The 21,274-nt window shown below is 47.1% G+C and overlaps 1 protein-coding gene across 3 annotated transcripts in view; it reads left to right on the forward strand.

The window, feature by feature from the left end:
- NETO1 (neuropilin and tolloid like 1) overlaps positions 1-21,274 on the forward strand; it is a 411,708-nt gene that overhangs the window by 249,151 nt on the left and 141,283 nt on the right. The window contains exon 7 of one of the 3 annotated variants that reach the window (XM_029590889.1): positions 13,322-14,240. The exons of the other annotated variants lie outside the window; for them this stretch is intronic. Within the exon in view, the coding sequence (XP_029446749.1) occupies positions 13,322-13,393 (72 nt within the window). The 3' untranslated portion in view covers positions 13,394-14,240. Of the gene's footprint in view, positions 1-13,321; positions 14,241-21,274 lie in introns of those variants that run through there. 3 annotated transcript variants of the gene reach the window in all.

Consider the following 21,274-nt stretch of genomic DNA (forward strand, 5'->3'; position numbering starts at 1 on the left):
GCTGCTTTGGCCTCTTTGTGTTTTGAGGCTACCGCGTGCTTTGAGGCCTACAAGTAGCCCTTTGAAGAAGCAGCCCCAATCTCATAAAACAGCCTTCAGCAGATAAGCATGCAGGAAGACCAAGGCAAAAGTACTGTTCACTTCCATCTCATTTCCAGCTCCAATTACTAACAGAAGGAAATGGGGAAAAAAGAGTGAGAGGGCTGGAGCTGAAGCAGCTACAGAGTCTGGTGATTGCTGGGCTGCTGGGAACAGTGATAAACAAATAAACAAACAATTAGAGAACTGTGTCTCTGGCTTGAGATCTCCACCTCAGAGCACATTAATTGGAGGAAGGTCAGGGTAGAGGAGTAGAAGGGGGGGGGGGGAAGGAATGAATAGCAATTTATATCAGCTGCTTGAATAATGCAAATCTCTGAAGCTGCAGTCTGAAAGGCAAGAATAAATGATACAAGCTCCTATGTTAATTACTAGCCACAGGGCAAATCTAAGGACATGTATCCAGCGTAAATGAACAAGTAAACACAGTTTACAGCAGCATATTGTAATGTGCAATCTGAAGAAATAGTTTACATCTCCAGAGATGTAAATAAGTGGTAAGTGTTTCTTATCTGAGAAAAATCCAATCAGGCAAAGGTATTGGCATAAATTGAAAGGCAAGAAAGCTGGAGACTCTGGAACTGTGATTAATCCAGATGGTTCACCCTGCGGTGACTTTAGAGCTCTCTTGAATTTAGCACTGTCAGCCCTTTTCAGCAATTAGCTCAGTGTTTCACAACCTTTTCAAGCCCAAGGCACACCTACATTAATAAAAATGTTGTGTGGCACACCACCCTCCACAGGGCTAGAAATGAAGACACACAGAGGGCCCATATGGTTAAAGAAGAGAGAGGGATGCACTGAAAGTCCTACCAGACTCTCTTCCAAATTTGGAAATAAAAGGGAGAGGGGTATGGAGACAAATATGACCCCATTACAGTAGACCAGCTCCCTTTATATACAAATGCACCAGAAGGGAGAAGGTAGTGTGGCTAGGCAGCTAGATCAGTTAGTGGCCTTGGTTGCTGCAGCTCCACATTCAGTGCTTAGTACCTGTCTGGAGATAAGGCAAAGGATGGTAGGACGCAAAGGAGGAGAATCAGGATGGGGGGAGGGGAGGTGCGGTAGATGGTGGAGGTGTGCTACAGGCAATGTGTGTGCTACAGAAGGTGAGACCCTAGCTACTTGTGCCCTGCATCCTGCCCATTAATTCCCGCACTCTAGGGCTCATGCTGTAGCTAGGAAGGAGAAGCATGCTTTACTATGCTTGCTCTCAGAAAGGAGGTTCCCCCATGTTTGCAAGCCACTTCTGGTGTCTCTTGTTACTGTCAGATGCTGAGAGCAGAACCCAAGTGCTGATCTAGATCTAAACATCAGGCTGTGGTGACTTTTCCATGGTACATACGGTCAGGTCTGATGGCATACCAATGTGACATGGAATACTGGTTGGGAAACACTGGCATTAGCTGAAGGTACACTATGCAGAAATCTGAGATGTTTTCCCTGACCTCTGCATAAGAGATTTAATATCTGAGCACAGTTTACATTAAGCAAACCTACATGTGCCTCCAAGTTGGCAAAATTAAGCAGAGAAGAATCAGGAGAGAACAGTCATGATATAAAACAACCTGCAGACAGAAATGCAAGCAGTGGTACTAAAGATCCTCAAGACCTGCCAGTGATAGCTGCTATCATGGTTGAACTGAAGCTGATGGCAGCAGAGTTTTCAAAAACAGTGACAGCAGCAATCAAATGTTAAGCAGCTCAAGGATAAAATGATTCAAATACAAGCAGATAAATGCGTCAGTCAGCTTCTTTTAAAGGATTAAAACTCTTGAGACAACCTCTAGCAAACTTGGAGAGGCAATATAACTTGGAAAACAGGCAGCACAGAGTGAATATATGGATGCTAGAGATTCCTGAAAATGAAAGCAATGTGGATACAGAGATGGTAATTTTCAAACGGATGCACGGGCGTACATCTACACATGTGCATCGGCGCACGCCCAGAGACACTGACATTTTATAACATGCGCACACATATGTCTATGTGTTATAAAGTAGCCTTGGCGCGTGTATGTATGTGCCGGATTTTAAGTTTTTGGGCACCCAGCAGCATAAGTCGGCTTGCAGATGTTCAACTGCCTGTATTTTAAAACAGACACGCATCTAGCCAAGGAACAGTTTCACCAGTTCGCCTAATGTTCTGCTAGGTCCTCCCAAAGCCCTGGTTATACAGCCTGCCCTTCTCCAAACCCTCACAGAAGCCTGTATTTTTTTTTTTTTTAACTTTACACCTCCTACATAGCAGAAGTAAAGTTAAGCGGCACTGCACCTGGGCACATGCCCAGGCACGTAGGTACTTGTGTGCACATTTCTTGGACTCACCCCGGAACACTGGTGCCCTACTCATACCATGCCCATTTTTCTTCCAATGCGAGATGTGTGCACATTGGCACCTGTGTGCGCAAATAGGATAGACGCGTGCTGCTGCTGCTGTTGGATATGTGTTGTGCTACTGCTCATGGGAGAGCCGAGGGACCGGCCTTACTCACCCCAATGCTGCCTCTGGCTCCTGAGTGGTCTCGCCACCACCATCTCCTGATGCTGGCGGACACCACCTCTACCTTTCTTGCACAGCCTGAATCGCCGCTGACCCCAACGCCATCTGAGCCTGGCTGCTGTTCTCCGTGGCTGGAGAGGAGCCACCTGTTGTTCTTCGTGGCCTGGAACTTCGATTGCCGCTGCTGTTCTGTCCTTCCTATGTGCACACGCATGGCCCTGCTTGGAATTTAAAGAGACCGTGGTGGGATAAGCCCCGCGGCCCCTCCTGATGACATTACCACTTCAAGCCTGTAAAAGGCCACTTCTTCCATTACTCCAGGCCTTCACAAGGCTGCCCATCCTTCAAAGCCTCTTGTTTGGTGTGGTTTCTGTTTCTAGTCTAGGGCAATTTCTAGTTTCTAGTCTAGGGCAATTCAGTATATGGAAAAATTAATGGCTTTACGGAGTGATACTGTTCATAGATTTCAAGAAGTCTGGAGCCCCTCAAAGACTAATGGATTAAAAAGTAACAGTTACGGTCTGTGGACAACGGTAGAGAGGTACAAGATTGGAAAGGAGTACCTCGGTGATCCTTAAAATTGGAAGATCTTTACTATATATAATACAAGCCGTTAAGCCCGTTAAAATGGGCTACATAACATTTTGTTTTCAGTCCATTTTCTAACACAGCACCCTTCTACACTTTTTCTCCCTCTCTCCCCCTTCCCCTCGTTCACTCCTCCCCTTTCCTCCACTCAGTCTTACTCACCCTCTGTCTCCCACTGCCTTCTTCCCCTCACTCTCACCTCCCTCCCCTTCCCTCAGTCACTCCCACCTCTCTCCCCTTCCCTCAGTCACTCCCCACCCTCTCTCAATCCCATCCCCTCCCCCTCAGCCCTCCTCCACTCCCTTTTTCTCTGCTCCACAACTTCTTACCTTTCCACTTACTCACATCCCTGTCTCTCACCTCTCCCTCATTCTCCCTCTCCCCCTTCCACTTACTCACATCCCTGTCTTTCACCTCTCCCTCATTCTCCCTCTCCCCCTTCCACTTACATCCCTGACTCTCACCTCTCCCTCATTCTCCCTCTCCCCTCACTCTTCCCCACCCCCTCCCACACACTCACCCACTCCTCTCCCTCTCACTCACCCACTCCTCCCTCCCTCCCTCCCACTCAGTCCCTCCCCCTCACTCAGTCCCTCCCTCCCTCCCAGTCAGTCCCTCCCTCCCAGTCAGTCCTTCCCTCCCACTCTCTCTCTCCGTCCCTCCCACTCCCTCCCTCCCACTCAGTCCATCCCTCCCTCTCTCTCTCTCCTCCCTCCCTCGCTACTGGCCGCTGCCGCCCGCCGCCGCCGCTACCGCCGCCACCCGCTGCCGCCGCTACCGCCGCCGCCACCCGCCGCCATGTTTTTTTTTTCCTGACGCTGCCTAAGACCGACGTGCTCGCCCACACATGCGCAGTAGAGCTGCTCTCTACTGCACATTTGCGGCACGTCGGTCAAGCGTCGTTTATCTAGTTAGATGAGAGTCTGGTGGTGGAAGGAGGGAGGGATGGGGCTACTCTATTAAAAAAAAAAAAATTTGAATGTTTGATATTGCTATTGTGGTTATGCCAGCGATGTGAACTATGTTTAATATTTGAATAAAGGATTCATGTTTGCTCTTAATTTTAAGCCGTTTGAGTAAACATAATTCACACATCTTCCTTAGGACTTTGCTTTAAAACACAAAGGTAAGTGGATTTTAAAGCATGCTTTTACCCAGTCTATTTCAAGGTCATCCAGACCCATCTGGCTCTTCAACCTACATTCCACCCAGTTGACCCAGACCCCTTTCCCTGTCGTGTTAGGCCTAAAAAGCGATTTCTGCAGACTTACTCCTCATCAGGAGCAGCGGTAAATATACCCAGCTAACAAGCCCCTGAACACTGTGAACACTGGATTTAAAATGCAGATTTACATACGTAACTATTGGGCCCACCCCAGAACGACCTGACACTCCCTAGCCCTGCCCCTTCATTTTTTATTCATGCTCACATATATATGTGCTTAATTAGCAGCATTTAAAATACTTGCTGCTCACAAGCAGCCCAGAAACACTTTAGCACAAAAAACGCTTTTAGATTTCACTCCAAAGGGTGCACTTCAACAATATTTTGTTTACAAATCCTCCTTGAAAAAGTTAAGCAAAATGCGAGAATGAACAATTCCTACCCTCTTGACTTTGCTTTTAAGAAAGAATTCTTGTTAAGGCCTTTGCTAGATTGATCCTGCTTTGCTTTCTATTTTAGCTTTGATTTATTTCACTGTATTTTTCTAACCATGATGGTTGTACCCTGGGTGATTCACTCTGCTGGGATTGGAGTTTTCTTTGTACTAAGCAAATAGAATTCTTGAGTAAATCAGACACATCAATATAGCACTATAAAAGTGAATTAAAATCAAATATAACAATTCCTTCTTCAGGTGGAAATACATCCAGGCTGGAGCCCTGCCACATTCACACAGCTGTCATCACTAGCAATTACAATAATTTTGACACTTTTTAAACATTTTACATGTAGGAAAAATTAGGAAAGCAAAGTTTAACGTAGCCTCTTTTTTTTTTCTATCATGTTCTCCAAACACAACAGTGATCTGATTAATCCAATTGAAATGGAATGATGCTTATCTACAGTATTTTGGGCTATAAGCAGATAATAGGTTGCAACTCACACTGCTGGGCATCCATTAGATCGGAAGAATTCAAATTGTAGTATGGAGGGTTTTAATGTCTTTCCCTGTCATGCATTGACCATTTCCTAAATAATTGTAACATAGCCACTGGCTTATCCTTCAGAGAAAAAGAGAGCATGACGAAAACAATTCACCTTAAAAAGAACCTTAAAGGCAAATTTTAAAAACCCGACGCATGCATTAATTAGGGGATGTGCCAATATGTCAGCCTCATGCATGCCGAGTGGTCTTTAATGCTGCCCGGATACACATGTATGACCTGCAATGCGCACATCTCCAAAGTTTTCAAAAAGGGGCAGAACCTAGGCGTTTCAGGGCATGAACCAGAGATTGACATTTAAATACTTACTCAATCCAGCATATGACAAGTCTCCCTGCTGCTTAACTTTACTTCTGCTATGGATGCCGTGTAAGTTATAAAATAAAGATAAATAGGATAACTGGAGTGTATGAAGGCTATGAAACCATGGGAGTTTGGAGGTCCTCCCTTTTAACTGGGTGAACTGGGAACAAACTGGTAAAACTGGAAATGGTGTCAGCACACACCCTTTTTAAAATCCCTCAATTTACGTGGTAGAAGTAGCATTTGTGCGCACTTGCATGTGCCCATGTGCACACGGCTAGGCTATTTTATATGCACACAAGTTACAAAATAGCCCCATCCCAGGGTGCAGGCCAAACATTAGGGATGTGAATCGTTTTAGGACGATTAAAATTATCGTCCGATAATTTTAATATTGTCTTAAACCGTTATGGAACACAATACAATACAGATTCTAACGATTTATCGTTATAAATCGTTAGAATCGTGAGCCGGCACACTAAAACCCCCTAAAACCCACCCCCGACCCTTTAAATTAAATCCCCCACCCTCCCGAACCCCCCCCCCCCCAAATAACTTAAATAACCTGCGGGTCCAGCGGCGGTCCGGAACGGCAGCGGTCCGGAACGGGCTCCTGCTCTGAATCTTGTCGTCTTCAGCCGGCGCCATTTTCCAAAATGGCGCCGAAAAATGGCGGCGGCCATAGACGAAAAAGATTGGACGGCAGGAGGTCCTTCCGGACCCCCGCTGGACTTTTGGCAAGTCTCGTGGGGGTCAGGAGGCCCCCCACAAGCTGGCCAAAAGTTCCTGGAGGTCCAGCGGGGGTCAGGGAGCGATTTCCCGCCGCGAATCGTTTTCGTACGGAAAATGGCGCCGGCAGGAGATCGACTGCAGGAGGTCGTTCAGCGAGGGTTCCGGCGCCTCGCTGAACAACCTCCTGCAGTCGATCTCCTGCCGGCGCCATTTTCCGTACGAAAACGATTCGCGGCGGGAAATCGCTCCCTGACCCCCGCTGGACCTCCAGGAACTTTTGGCCAGCTTGTGGGGGGCCTCCTGACCCCCACGAGACTTGCCAAAAGTCCAGCGGGGGTCCGGAAGGACCTCCTGCCGTCCAATCTTTTTCGTCTATGGCCGCCGCCATTTTTCGGCGCCATTTTGGAAAATGGCGCCGGCTGAAGACGACAAGATTCAGAGCAGGAGCCCGTTCCGGACCGCTGCCGTTCCGGACCGCCGCTGGACCCGCAGGTTATTTAAGTTATTTGGGGGGGGGTTCGGGAGGGTGGGGGATTTAATTTAAAGGGTCGGGGGTGAGTTTTAGGGGGTTTTAATGTGCCGGTTTTTCGATTTTTCGATTTTTAACGATTTTTAACGATTTTTCACGATATTTTACCCCCCCAAACGGCAACAATACGATTCCCTCCCCCTCCCAGCCGAAATCGATCGTTAAGACGATCGAGGACACGATTCACATCCCTACCAAACATATGCACACGTGCACTCTCACCCTGGTTTGAAAGTTTACATCTTAGGGTGAAATAATTTCTTAATGGAAATAAAGATACCCACAGACCTTGACGACTGGGAGGAGAAAAGCTGTTGGATCACTGGAGTTCTGAAACCTAGAGGACAGTAGAGATATGCTTTAATTTGCAAGGAGATAGACACATCAACAACATTGTCAATATTGTTTTATGTTATTTAAAAAAAAAAAGATAGAGAACAAAATATTCTTTTCCTCTTGTTTTTCGTGTGCACTGCTTCTGCATAGCGTGTATTATTTGGGGTGAATTTTAAAAGCCCGGTGTGCCCCAAAGCCGGGAGATATGTGGCGAAGTTGGGCTGGTGCGCATTGCTGGGATTTTAAAATCGGCGGTAGCACATGCAAAGGGGGGGGGGGGGGGGGGGGTCGATTTTGTCAACATTCGCGCAGCAACGGGAGGGAACTTTCCTACCCCCAACCCTAACCTCCCTTCCCCTTCCCCTCTCCTCCCCACTCTCTAAAATCCATTTTAAAGTTTACCTTTTATTTTTCAAGTTATTTCAGGGCCCGACCTGATGAAACTTGCATGTGCCGGGACAGCGAGGAATAGCGCTGTCCCAGACAGGCCCCGCTTCGCCCCCCAGACCACCCCCCGGACCGCCCCGCTCCACCCCCGGACTGCCCCTTCACAGAGGCCTGGCTCTTGCGCGTGTAATGGGGGTTAAGCGCGCGGCCTGGCCACTTCTAAAATGTGTGCGGTGCGAGCAAGGCCCGGCTACAGGCGTAACCCCTATTTTTTACGCACGGAGAGTATTTAAAATCTGGCCTTTAGCTTTTGGTATTGCTTTCTCTTAAAACCAAGCCCAATCGTGGCTGTTAATCCGCCCATTCTTAAATGCCCGACGCTGGCAGCACTTCGGTATCACTGCTGCTTCAGGGTTTAATTTACATCACGAAAACTTCTGTGATCAGTGGCGGTCTCCAACCCTTTCCCGCTTTCACTCTCTTTTTATATAATGCTAGTGTTGGGCATTAAAATAAAAAAATTAGAACAATAGAAAAATATAATTAAAATTGAGATAAAAAATTATTAAATAAAATAGGGAGGCTGTAGGATACTTGGACCTATGATTAAGATTCACAGGACTTGATGGGATGTAAGTCCCTATTGAGTTTAAAAAGCTGTTCTGAGGCCCTTCTATTTACAATAGAGTGCACAAAAGAGGGAATCAGTTTTTGACTGGATTGTATATACATGCATGCACGTACAGCCTATTTTATACCATGGCACATATGTGTGCGTATGTTATAAAATGTTGTGTCCTTTCGTACAAGCCGGAATCCACGCATACATGTGCGAAAGCTCACCAGTATCAAAGTTACTGTTCCCGAGAAGAGCATATTGGGATAGATTTTCAAAGTTGCACACGGTTCGCATAGCGGGCGACATGGATTTTGCATAGTCAGCGCACCTGTGCATGCACTATGCAAAATTCACGTATGCATTGGCTGTGATTTGTGCACGCGAGTGTACTTGTGCACGTAAATACACTTGTGCTCCTCCTGCAATCACGTGCGTGCCTGTGCGCATGCAACGCAAGGGCCGGACATCGCGAGTCACCGGACGCACTCCAAGATGGCTGGGAGAGGAAGGCAGCCAAATTTCACCACCAGGGACATTGAACTGCTGGCATTCCTGGTGGTGGAGAAGGAGCGGAGCCTGTTCCCCATCCAAGGCAGGAGGACTAAATATCCTCAACTTCGGTGGGCCTGGCCGCGAGTACAGTCCCTCTTCAATGAATGTGCCTCATGCCGCAGTGGTGTAAGTAGACAGTCTTTACTACAGCAGATGGGGGCACTGTGGGAGTGTGAATGACAGGTTAGGCCTGAGAGGAGGAACCAGACAGGGTGTTATAATTTAGGGTTTTGGATGGAGAGTGTAATGTTAAAAGATTATTGGCATAGCTTATTACCTACATGAATGTTGAAGCTCAGTATTCTGGTCCTTCATGGTTTATAAATGTTGTTATACCACTCATTGTCACATTCCAGTATGCAGGTCCTATTAGCACCATCAGAGTACACTCATGGTTCTCTCTTCCTTTTCTTCTAATAGATAGAGGACTTGAAGAAGAAGGCCCAGTGGCTGCGGCTAAAGAGGAAGAGGTGGCTTGAGCGGCTGCGGGCAAGCGGGCTGGGGCTGGTGGTAAGTTATCCTTCCATGCTAATGGAATTTTCGGTCTTCTTTTTGAACCTGAATGTACAGTTTATTCTGATCTCTCCTTTTGTTTTAAAATGCTACAGACCCTGAAGAGGCCAGGCCCAGCTCCAGCACTCCTACCAGCAGCAGCCACTCCGGGGGGAGAACCGGATTCTCCCCCCCCCCCCCCCCCACCGGTGAAGAGACCTCACAGGCGGTGGCCACCTCCCCTGCCATTCCCCATTTGCCTGGGGAGTTAGGGTGACGGGGGCACCCAGGGGACAGCCTTTGCTGGTCCAGGAAGGCATTCCCGGTCCTCTCGTGCCTCTACACCCCCCCTCATGCCAGCAGCGCAGAGGCTCATCATTGGGAGCACGTTCCCCCGAAGATGAGCCTCTGACTTGCCGTTAATTTTGGGCTTACATGAGGAGGATCCGAGAGGCACTGAGGGCTATGGCTATCTTCCAGGAGGGGAAGATCTGGAACGCGGATCAGATCCTCAGGGCTGTTCAGCTGTTTGGCGCAGCTGTATCGGTTCTGGGGAATCTGATCCGTCGGTCCTGATCATCCTCCCTTGTCCTTGCCTTCCTAACTTCCCGGGGGGGGGGTTCTGTAAATAGTTTTACTCCTTAGTTCTCCCCTTCCCATCCTTTTTTCTTTTAAAAACTGTGACATTGTGAAATAGTTTCTGAAAAGATTTTATTAAAAATTATTTATTTTCTAAACTGGTGTGTTCATTTCAGATGAGGGCATGGTGCTTGGTGGGAAGGGGAAGGGGAGTATAGGGGGCGAAGGGGGAAGGGGGGGTGAAGGAAGGGGTGGGGGAAGGGGAGTATAGTTACATTAACACTTCAACTAATCATCCAGTGGTCAAGGAGGAAGAATCAGCTTGGAATGAAAGGAGCGGTATCGGAGTCCGCAGCATCATCAATTAAGATTGCCAACACCATCTCCCGCAAGATATACAGCTGAGATGTTCACTGACCTGGACATGCAAGACATATAGGAAAAGAGATGACTAAGAATTTCCTAAATATCTTTACATTTCTTGACAGCTGTGGGCTGCAGGGAGGCACTCAGGGCAGTGTAGGCAAAAAGTTATTTGCTGACAATACAGCTGACAGAGCAAAAAATGCATACTAATGGGGGTAGGTGTACTGTAGATATGGATCATAAAGGACACATGATGAAGGAGGGACTAAACACATTTGTACTTACAAACCCTATACCTAGTTTTAGTCTGCATTACTATACGCACCTTGAAGCCATGTAGAGGGGGCAACCATAGGCCCAAAAATATCAATAAATCACACTCTCTTTAAATATCTCAGCACATACATAGTCAATTATAGAAACAGAGTACTCATTGCTACCTATCACTTGACAATTCTTTCATATCCACATTTTCAATGTTGTACACCCTAAATACATGGTCATATTTATTTAGGACAAGAAAAACGAAAGTGTTTTGGTTACCTCACCACTGTTATAGAGTTTCAGGATGCTCCCAGCCTGGCCACAAAAATAAGTTATCCTAGGTATATAATACATGTTCCCTCTACCTCTCATTAGGTTTCAACATAGCAAACAATAGAATATCATTGGGATACCAGGAAATCAGAGCTCGTATAATGGCAAGAGAATCAAGTGACATACAAATGTGAGCTGCTACAAAACATTGATTATTGAACTCACACAGGCAGGTGAGAAGCAGACAAGACATGTTTGAAAGAGAAAATATGGCATGGATCCCCTTTCAGAGCAAACACAGAAAAGTACAAACCAGAGATATAAACTCTATTCACAAGTATCCCAGAATAAAAACATATTTTCCCTTGTCAGGATGTATTAACGCCTTCTTACCTAGACATTTGATTCTGGTTCCTCCATCTACAGCAATCAACAGACCAGTATGTGCACATACTTGTGAACACTGCAGGATCTGGTTTGCAGGGTCACAGATAAGGTCAGCTCAATCATGGCCAGCTGCTAATCAACCCCCTCCCCCACCCAGCAGGGCACTCAAGTCCTCCCCAGGGTTTAACAGTGCATGGAGACAAACTCGATTCTGGTAGGTGATTACTTGTAATTACCCATTGGGGAAAAGAAACAGCATGCAAATGTGCGCCAGCGTTTTCAAGTGTAAAGCACACAAATCAACTCACACTCACATGTTGCATATAAACCATAATATCTGTACGTACACATTTTGCAGGACGCACAGCTTCATTGATGTTAATAGGCAGTGCGCACAGCTCCATTAAAGTTAATAGGCAGCATGCACATCTTCATTGAAGTTAATTGGCAGTGCACACAGCTTCATTGACGTTAAAAGGAGGCGTGCACAAATCAGCCAGCGCGCACAAGTTCTGCATCAATTTTAATGGACAGCGCGCGTAACTGCAATCCGCGCAGATAGGACCCACCCGTGCGTGTACGTGGGTGTGGGAGGGAATGCGCTAATTAGGCTGCCTACAAAAGGATCATTTGTCCACTCAATGGCCACCTTCACCACATCTCAGGTACGTGCAGCAATGATTCATAAGCTGAACTTCTTACCAGCTGAGGTTGACATGCTTGTTGAGCATGTCATTCGGAACCAGAATCTGTTTTATGGTCCACAGTCTAGGACGGTGGGTGCATACAGGAAGGAGAAGATCTGGAAGCAGATCAGGCATGCTGTCAACTCTGTGTTCTACCACAACCAGAGCATTGGAGACCTGAGGAGACTTGTGAAGTGGAAGCAGGCCAGGAGGAATGCAGAGGGAGAAGGCAGCCACATCAGCTTCACTCCCTCTGAGCAGCTGATCCTCAGCACCTTATCTGAGGCAGCTATGGGAGGAGTTAGCCAGCTTGACACCATGCCTCGTGTAGGGCAGGAAGGTGAGCAGAGTAAAAAAAATGTTTCTGTAGTCTGTACTCATATCCATCTAGAACTTCTAATTAACCATGCCTTTTTCTAGCTACTCACCTAGTACATGTTTTCATGTACTGCATGGAAAGCAACATTGGTGACATCTGTAACTATCTGTATATACATAGTATAGAGTACAGCAGTTTATGTTAGGCTTTGTAAGGAACACAGTGGCCATTGTATTTTGAGCATTCATTATCCTAGGATAGTAGGAATGCATGATCTTCACATGTATTTACCAAGCCAGCACACAGCTTATAACTACTGCAGCTTTGGTCATATAAGCTAGGTCAAAGCGTTCAGTGGTCTTTCATGTGTGTATGAACAAATGCAATCTGTATGTATTATGGGCTAATAAAGCTGAGTCTTTAAGGTGTATTTGCATAGCCTGTATATTAAAATGCATAGGGGAGGTTCTTAGGGCCTATGCAGGCTGACCGAGTAGCTGCTGCTCAACGTGAAATACCAGGAACATGCTCCTGGCTTTCCACAATGTATGCTATGAGATAGTGCTCAGATTTTCATACAGGGATCGCTAGAGAAATCAGAACAGTTTCACGATGAAAGCAATTCTGGTCAGACCTACACTGGATTGGCTTGTCCCCCTTGACATGGAGTTGTATGCTCACCCTAGGCCTAGCTCCTCGACAACTTCACACCTTACAAGGTCCCCAGCAGATAAGAAATGTCATGTGCCCCTGCAGTGCAAAGAACATTGGTGGTCTCAGCTATTTTTTTAAGGTATCCAGACACTTTCCAGATTCTTCCAAGGACAGGGCCTTGTATTTGTGGAACTGGTAGACTATGGCCCAATTCTGTGTAGTACAGTGACAATGCTCTGTCTCCTCTGAATGTCATATTCCCCAAGAACTCTGTTGCGTGCCTTAAGCCCACCCTCTGCCACAAGGAACACCACCTGGAGTATAAAGCTGGGTTGTGGACTATTTAGAATGCCTGGGGCATTCATAGCTCTATACCACTGGAGTAGTGGTGAGGTCTATGTACTGTAGCATGCATCCCATATGAAACAAAGTACATAACACACCGATTGGCAGTGTGTGCTCATTTGTTTATGATTTTTTTTAGGGAAGCCAGATGATGAACCACCTGGACCTGCACCTAGACAACCCCAAAGGCTGTACCGTCATCTGTGGGTAATCTCTGACTCGTCAGAAGAGGAGGAAGGGGGAGCCTGTGAACAGCCAGAACAGCCTGCAGAGGAAGAAGAGCAGCAGCGGCAGGGAGAGAGCCGGAGGACACACTGGTTGATCTGCATCAGGATCGCCCGCAGGACAGCAGTGCGTTGGACCATCCCAAACCTGAACTGGTTGCCAGTCAGGCTGAGAGACTGCTATTACAGCAGAGCGCCAGGCTCTTGGACACTATTTCAGGCCATCCTGATCTGGTGCGGCAGGAAGCAGAGTCCCTCCGTGATACCATCAGGGAGGAATCACAAGCCCTCCATGATACCATCAGGGAGGAAGGACAGGTGATTCAGCAGGCGATCCAGGACCTTTTCCGGGCTACTGATGAACAAACTGCGGTGTGTAGGGAGATGCTGCAGCGGTTGCCTCCTGTGCAGCCGCAGCCACCAGCAGCACCATGGCCTTTCATGGGGCCCTGGATGCATTACCCTCCACCTTATGGGCCACCCTTCCCATGGATGGCACCTGCCTGTGCAGAAGAGCCCGCCGTGGGACAGCCACCTGCACCTCAGCCTGAACCAGGCTATCCATGGATGGCACCACCACCCCCGCCTACACAACCTGCATGCTTCTGCCACCACCACCACCAGAACTGCTGTTGCCACCAGCTGTACCTTCCTGCAGCCATGAACTGGAACTGCCCCAACCTCCTCCACCCTCTGAGGGTAATGTGAGCAGTGGGAGGAGTCCATTGGACAGGAGCTGCAGTTTGGGGCAGCCTAAGCTTCATGAAGCTAGAAAGTGATCTTTTACTTTGTTCACTTATATTTATCTGCACATTTGTACATACATTCACTAAATTTAAATACGCACTTTATTATAAATAAATCCACTTTCACCTTATGAAATGGCTTTCTATGAGAGTGCTCCTTTGTTGTATAGCCTGCCTTTGACTAAAGCAATGGATTTCTTGCAATTCCTCCTGAGTCAGATGCTCCTCCTCCTCCTCATTCTCTTGAAGGGCCTCCTCTGGCGAAGGCATGTGTCTGTTAAGGTTAAGGTTATGTAGCATACAGCAGGCTAGAAAAATCTCACACACTTTAGGGGGCTATAAAGAAGGCATCCTCCAGATATTTCTAGACAGCGAAAGCGTGACTTTAGTAAGCCAAATGTTCTCTCTATGACAGCCCTGGTCTTACGGTGTGCCCTGTTGTAGCGAGCCTAAGCGGCAGTTGCGGGGGAGGCAATGGGGATCATGAGTCAGGTTTTTAGTGGATAGCCTCTGTCACCTGTAGAAGACACAGAAAATCAGAGTAACATATTCCTTCTGTGTTTCACTGTGGCACAGCTCTCAGGCCAAGTAAATAGGAGCCCTGTTTTGGACCATACATGTAAAGTTGACAAAAAGATAGCTGGGAACTATGTATTGGGCCGATACAGTAAAGTCCGCGGGAGAGCGGGCGAACTCCCGCTCTCCCAGCGCACGCATAGGCCACTCTCCTGTGCACGCGATTCTCTATTCAAATGAGGCCCAGCGGTAAAAACAGACAAAAAAAAGGCACTAGGGACACTAGCGCATCCCTAGCGCCTCCTTTTGGACCGGAGCAGCGGCTGTCAGTGGGTTTGACAGCCGACGCTCAATTTTACCAGCATCGGTTCTCGAGCCCACTGACAGCCACGGGCTCGGAAACCAGACGCCGGCAAAATTGAGCGTACGGTTTTCGACCCGACAGCCGCCAGCCGACTTCAATTTTTTTTTTTTTTTTACTTTTGGAAACTTTCGGGACCTCCGATTTAATATCACCATCTGCTTTTCTGTGCACTTTCTGCGCACTTTCCCGGTGCCCGAAGAAATTAGCGCCTACCTTTGGGTAGACGCTAATTTCTGAAAGCAAAATGTGTGGCTTGGCTGCACATTTTGTTTTCTGAATCGCACGGGAATACCTAATAAGGCCAACAACATGCATTTGCATGTTGCGGGCGCTATTATGTTCGGGGGGGTTGGATACGCGTTTTCGGTCCCTTACTGAATAAGGGGTAACGCTAGTGCATCAAAAACGTGCGTCCAATAGCGGGTTAACAGTGCACTCCGTCGGAGCGCATTGTACTGTATCGGGCCCGTATGTTAGAAGTGTTGGTTAGCTTACTACCTAGGAGCCATTCCCCAGTGATGTGTCCTTGCTGGAAGTGGTCATGAATTCTGGATTGTGATAGAATGTAGGCGTCGTGAGTGGATCCTGGAAAGTGAGGCATCACATTTGTGGTGATGCCCTTGGCATTGCAGATCACTTGCATGTTTAAGGAGTGGAATCCCTTGCGGTTGAGGTAGGTGGCCTCATCTCCTGGTGCCCTTAGGGGCATGAGAGTGCAATCGATACTCCCAAGACTGAGGGGAAGCATGCAATTTGAGAAAACTCTGTCATTATTTCTTATTGATCCTGTCTTCTGAAGGGGAAGGAGATAAAGTGTTGTGTTTCCCGGAGGAAGGCAGCGAGGACCTGCTCTAGACACCTTGAGGTGGCAGACTGAATGATTCCAGATGTCACTCTGAGTGGTGTTTGGAAGGTGCCGGTAGCAAAAAAGGCCAGAACAGTAGTCACCTTGATGTGTACTGGCAAGGCATGGCCCCTTTGGGTGATAAGTTGCAGGTCAGGCTCTAACATTTGGCAGAGGTACAGTATGGTTTCCTTATTAAATCTGAACCTGCGCATTACTTCCTCCTCAGACAGATGCAGAAATTGTGTGCAAGTCCTGTAAACTCTATGTAAAGTTTACCTCCTCAGTCTCAGCATTTTTCTTCTCCTCTCTCTTTCTTTTCTGAGCCGTATAGATCAGAGGACCCATGCAGCTATTATAATGATGTGTAGAAACAGGAATGCTCAAAGAGAATAGCTGTTCCTTGTGTTTATCACCTCCTGAGGCAGTCCCTTATCATTAGACACAAATCAACAGTGCCTAGGGAAATAGTTTGCCAGTTATCTCCAGTAAGCCTCTTCCTTCCACCTTCTGCCTTTCCCCATAATCACGGGTCCCTGAGCGATCAGGCCAAGAAACCGCAAGCAACCGAAGACACTTTAGTAGTCCCTTGCGCACACAGGTAGGCAGTAGTAAATATACGTGCGTGAGATACACTGAACACGCCGGGGGATTTGCGCGCGTCCCTTATAAAATACCTCATAAGCGTGTAAGTTATGCACACGTCACCCGAAACGCCCCTTTTTTATTCATGGAAGTTTGTATGCGCTGGGTTATTTACATGCACAAATACCGCTATGCAAAATTCGGTTTGCACGTGCCCCGGCAATTTACTTGCGTAAGTGCCATTTTTTGCGCGTGTAGGGCTTTAAAAATCCAGCCCATACTGTTTATGAATAGCTCTCACTATAGTGGTAACTTTCAAAGTGACGTGTAAGCACGCATGTGCGCTGGTTGCCAATGCGTACACATGGATGCGCATTTTTGTGTGCATGTTATAAAATCAACTACCCGTGCATACATGCGGGCACAATTTTATATTGACGTTTGCATGTGCACGCGAATGCCACCTCAGGTGCATAAGTAGGGGGATCTTAGTAAATGCACCCGGTGGTGCCAATATCCATTTCCCCAGGCCATTCCCAGTTTAGCCAGTTAAAATATAGGACTTCCATACTCCCCCAGCTAACCTGCCTTTCTTTTCCTTTACCTGCCCCGACCTTTAAGACCCCACCGACTAGGCAAGATTGTTTTATTTTTGTACTTACACGCCATCCACAGATGAAGTAAAGATATGTGGATAGGGCCCCCTTTGCTCACCTCTGTACATAAGCGCTGGTGTTATTGGTAAAAACAGGAACACCCAAGCCCCTCCCAGACCAGGCCCACGCCATGCCTCCTTTTCACAAAACATTTTTTATCCACATACCGGGAGATACGCGTGTGGCTGCGGGCCTTTTAAAATCTGCGTGGCCCATGCGCCATCCAAGTCACGTGTATATCTCCCAATTTTGCCGCGTGCAAGCCATTGAAAATTCAACTCTGTTTGTCTAAAAAAATAAACAAAGCAACAAAATTCCCCAGAACACAGCATTTGCACAAGAACATCCCGTCAACAAAACAAAACAAAGATAATTTTTGACCTGATCACCCTTATAAAACTGTAGATATGATTATACCTATTAAAGAAGAGGTTGTCATGACCAAAGGAAACTCACTATGGGGTGGATTTTAAAAGGGTTACGAGTGTAACCCTTAAGAAACCCCCCTGCACGCGCCGAGCCTATTTTGCATAGGCTCGGCAGCGTGCGCAAGCCCCGGGACGCGCGTATGTCCCCGGACTCACAAAAATGGGTGGGGCCTGGACGTGTCCAGGGATGTGGCGGTGGTCCGGGGGCGTGGCCAAGTGCCTCGACACAGCGGCCTGTGTCGGGGCCTGCCGCGCTTGCAGACAGCCGGCGTGCGCAAGTAACTCAACAAAATAAGGTAGGGGGGGATTTAGGTAGGGCTGGGGGGTGGGTTAGATAGGAGAAGGGAGGGGAAAGGTAGGGGGAACAAAAAAAAAAGTTCCCTCCAAGGCCGCTCTGATTTCGGAGCAGCCTTGGAGGGAACGGGGAAAGCCATCTGGCCTCCCCTAGGGCTCGGCACGCACAAGGTGCACAAGTGTGCACCCCATTGCGCGCACTGACCCTGGATTTTATAATATGTGCATGGCAGCGTGCGCATGTTATAAAATCGGATGTACATTTGTGCGTGCCAAGTAGCGCGCACAAATGTACCCCCCGCGCGTAATTTTAAAAATCTGTCCCTACGGTTTTCAGCGGAACTATATCAAATAAAACCTAGAACTGATAGCTAGAAAAATGATGGAAAAAATGTTTGCTGATGACAAATTGGAATGTCAAAATTACTTAGAATTAATGAGGAACATTGTAGACGAAAAAGGAATTATTCCTGAACCCATGTTAGCAATGCAAAAAAACCCTGCAACTGAGCTGTTTGCCACTCTAAAATCCTTTCAGACCTTAGCAACAGAAAAATCCAGCATATCTCCTGAACAATTTAATTGTGACACTATTTCTATTTCTGATAAGATACTACATACTACGAATCAGTTTTCTCTTTGCCAGTCATTTTTAATTGAGGCAAAGAGCTGATTAAGTTTAAACTGCTTTTGAATGAGAACTTATATCTGGTCTTAGGTAATTTGCTTTGAGTTTACTTCATCCAGGGCTAATGTGTCTAATTAATGAAGCTATGAGTAATTACAGATAGGGCCAGATTTTAAATCTTTTGCATGGGGGGTACATTTGTGCACGCTACCTGGTGAGCACAAATGTACTCCCGATTTTATAACATGTACACCCGATTTTATAACATGCACGCGCTACCGAGGGGAGCCCCGATGGCTTTCCCCATTCCCTCCAAGGCAGCTCCGAAATCGGAGCTGCCTTGGAGGGAACTTTTCTTTTGGTCCCCCCTCCTTTCCCCTATTTAATCCACCCCCCAGCCCTACCTAAATTCCCCCCCACCTTATTTTATTTTTTACACCTGCCTCTTGCAGGCATATCTTGCGCGTGCCGGCCAGCTGCCGGCGCGCAAACCTCCAGCACGGCTGCTGTGCTGGAGGACTTACCCACGGATCAGCGCCATGCCCCCGGCCCCACCCCTGGACCATCCCGGACTGCCGCCCTGCCCCCTTCCCGCCCCTTTTTCAAAGCCCTAGGACATACGCGCATCCCAGGGCTTGTGCGTGCCACCGAGCCTATGCAAAATAGGGGTAGGTTTTTGGGGGTTACACACATAACCCTTTGAAAATCTACCCCATAATTAATTCCTAATTATCTAGAAGGATATTGCATTCATCTCTTAAAAAAAAAAAAAAAAAAACTAAACTTATTTGTCCCTTATTAAAGATGCCTGACTTTGACCCAGGTGATTTAGACCCATCCCCAATTTTCTTCTGTTAGCAAAAATTGTGGAATATGTGGTAGCACTTCAGGTAAGTGAGTTTGTAGGGGATGCAAATATTTTGGATGCAAGGCAAGCAGGGCTAAGATGAGGCAACAGTATGTACGTGGAACTTATTTGATAGACTGGGTCAACTGTGCAAAAGTTGCTTCCTGGCCGAATTTTTAAAAAGCCACACGCAACAAAAAAAATCTGAGTTACATGTGTGGCCGGGCCTTGCACGCACTGCATGCATTTTCAAAGGAGCCCGGCCACGTGCATAACCCCCATTATGCGCAGAAGTGCTGGGCCCAGAGAAAGTGGCAAGGAGTGGGCAAGGCTGAAGGCGGCCGGTACAGGGCCATTTGCCGCAGTGCCGGGGAAGAGTGTGCCAGCAGTCAGCCAGCGCTTGCAAGTTGCTTCTGCTCCAACAGAGCAGAAAGCAATGAAACAAAAAAAAAAAAAATTAGGCGAAAGGGTTTAGGGGTGGGGGAGGACAGGGGAAGAGGGAGGGAATATGGGTAGAGGGGTAGGGAAGCTTCCTCCCAGTTCGGTCCTTAATTGGAGCAGACTGGGAGGGAACTTGAGGAGGCCGGATTGAGTCGCCGTGCATAATCTTACAAAATTGGACCCCTGCACGCACCACCTGCATATGCGTGAAAGGATTATAAAATCCGGCGCGCATGTGCGCACGGATGTGTGATTTTTAGGAATGTGAATCGGGCTTCGGACGATTGAAAATATTGTCGATATTTTCAAAATCGTCAGAAATCAGGGGCTCCCCCAAAACGATAGGAAAACCCCACGATATTGTTCGTGGGGGTTCTCTTATCGTTTGGGGGGAGGGCAGGAAAAACGGCACACAAAAATAACCCCTAAACCCACCCCGACCCTTTAAAACTAATCCGTTAGCTTCCCCCACTCTCCCGACCCCCCAAAAAAACTTTTTACAGGTACCTGGTGGTCCAGTGGGGGTCCCGGGAGCTATTTCCCGCTCCTGGGCCGTCGGCTGCCACTAATCAAAATGGCGCCGATGGCCCTTTGCCCATACCATGTGACAGGGTATCCGTGCCATTGGCCAGCCCCTGTCACAGGGTAGGAGCCCTGGATGGCCCGCGCCATCATTTTAAGTCAGATGGCACAGGGCCCAGAGCATAGGGAGTGCTTCAGGCCCCACCAGACCACCAGAGTTTTAGAGGCATGACCAGGAGGGGAGAGGAGATTCAAGGGAGTTACAGAGGCTCGGGGGAGGGAGGTCACTTGTTCCCTTCCCAACCACACTCCTCTGGTGTGTATATGTACATACAATTATATATATATATATATATATACACACCACAAAAAACCCTTAAAAAAGGGGGAAGGAAAAAGCGCCTATATTCACTTATAATATTTGATACCACTATTATTTAGAATAAAAACTCATGTTTATTGAAAAAAATCTTTTATAAAAATGTTTTGTTTGTATACAATACAAAATCCTCATACAAAAATGTAATATAAGAAATGTTCAATTCCTAAACCTAAAAACCACTGTTCATCTCTCAACTCTAACTAATCTCTTACTGTCACTAAATGTAATCTCCCTTTATACTTAAGCACAGCCGACTACTACACCCTTTATATAAACACAATACATCACTCTATATATTTGAGCATAATACATGTATAACCCATTTCCATTACTGAATATATAAATGTAAAACTTACACTTCATGAAATGTTAATCCTTAGTATTACAATACAGCATTAAAAAAGGAGCTGTTATGCCTGACCATAACTTTTCATCTCTTAGTATCACATTATGTGGTTTAAATGGCATAACTCATCACTCGCTTGTCCCTATCCATCTCCCACTGTGTCCAATGATGGCGTATTCACTTATTTTTCTTATCCCAACAAGGCCTCGTTTCGCCTATACGGCTTCTTCAGGGGAACTTTAATTTTTAAGCAAAACCATCAGCTACAC

This window comes from Rhinatrema bivittatum, chromosome 2 (genome assembly GCF_901001135.1).
Source record: "Rhinatrema bivittatum chromosome 2, aRhiBiv1.1, whole genome shotgun sequence".
Classification (NCBI taxonomy): Eukaryota; Metazoa; Chordata; class Amphibia; order Gymnophiona; family Rhinatrematidae; genus Rhinatrema; species Rhinatrema bivittatum.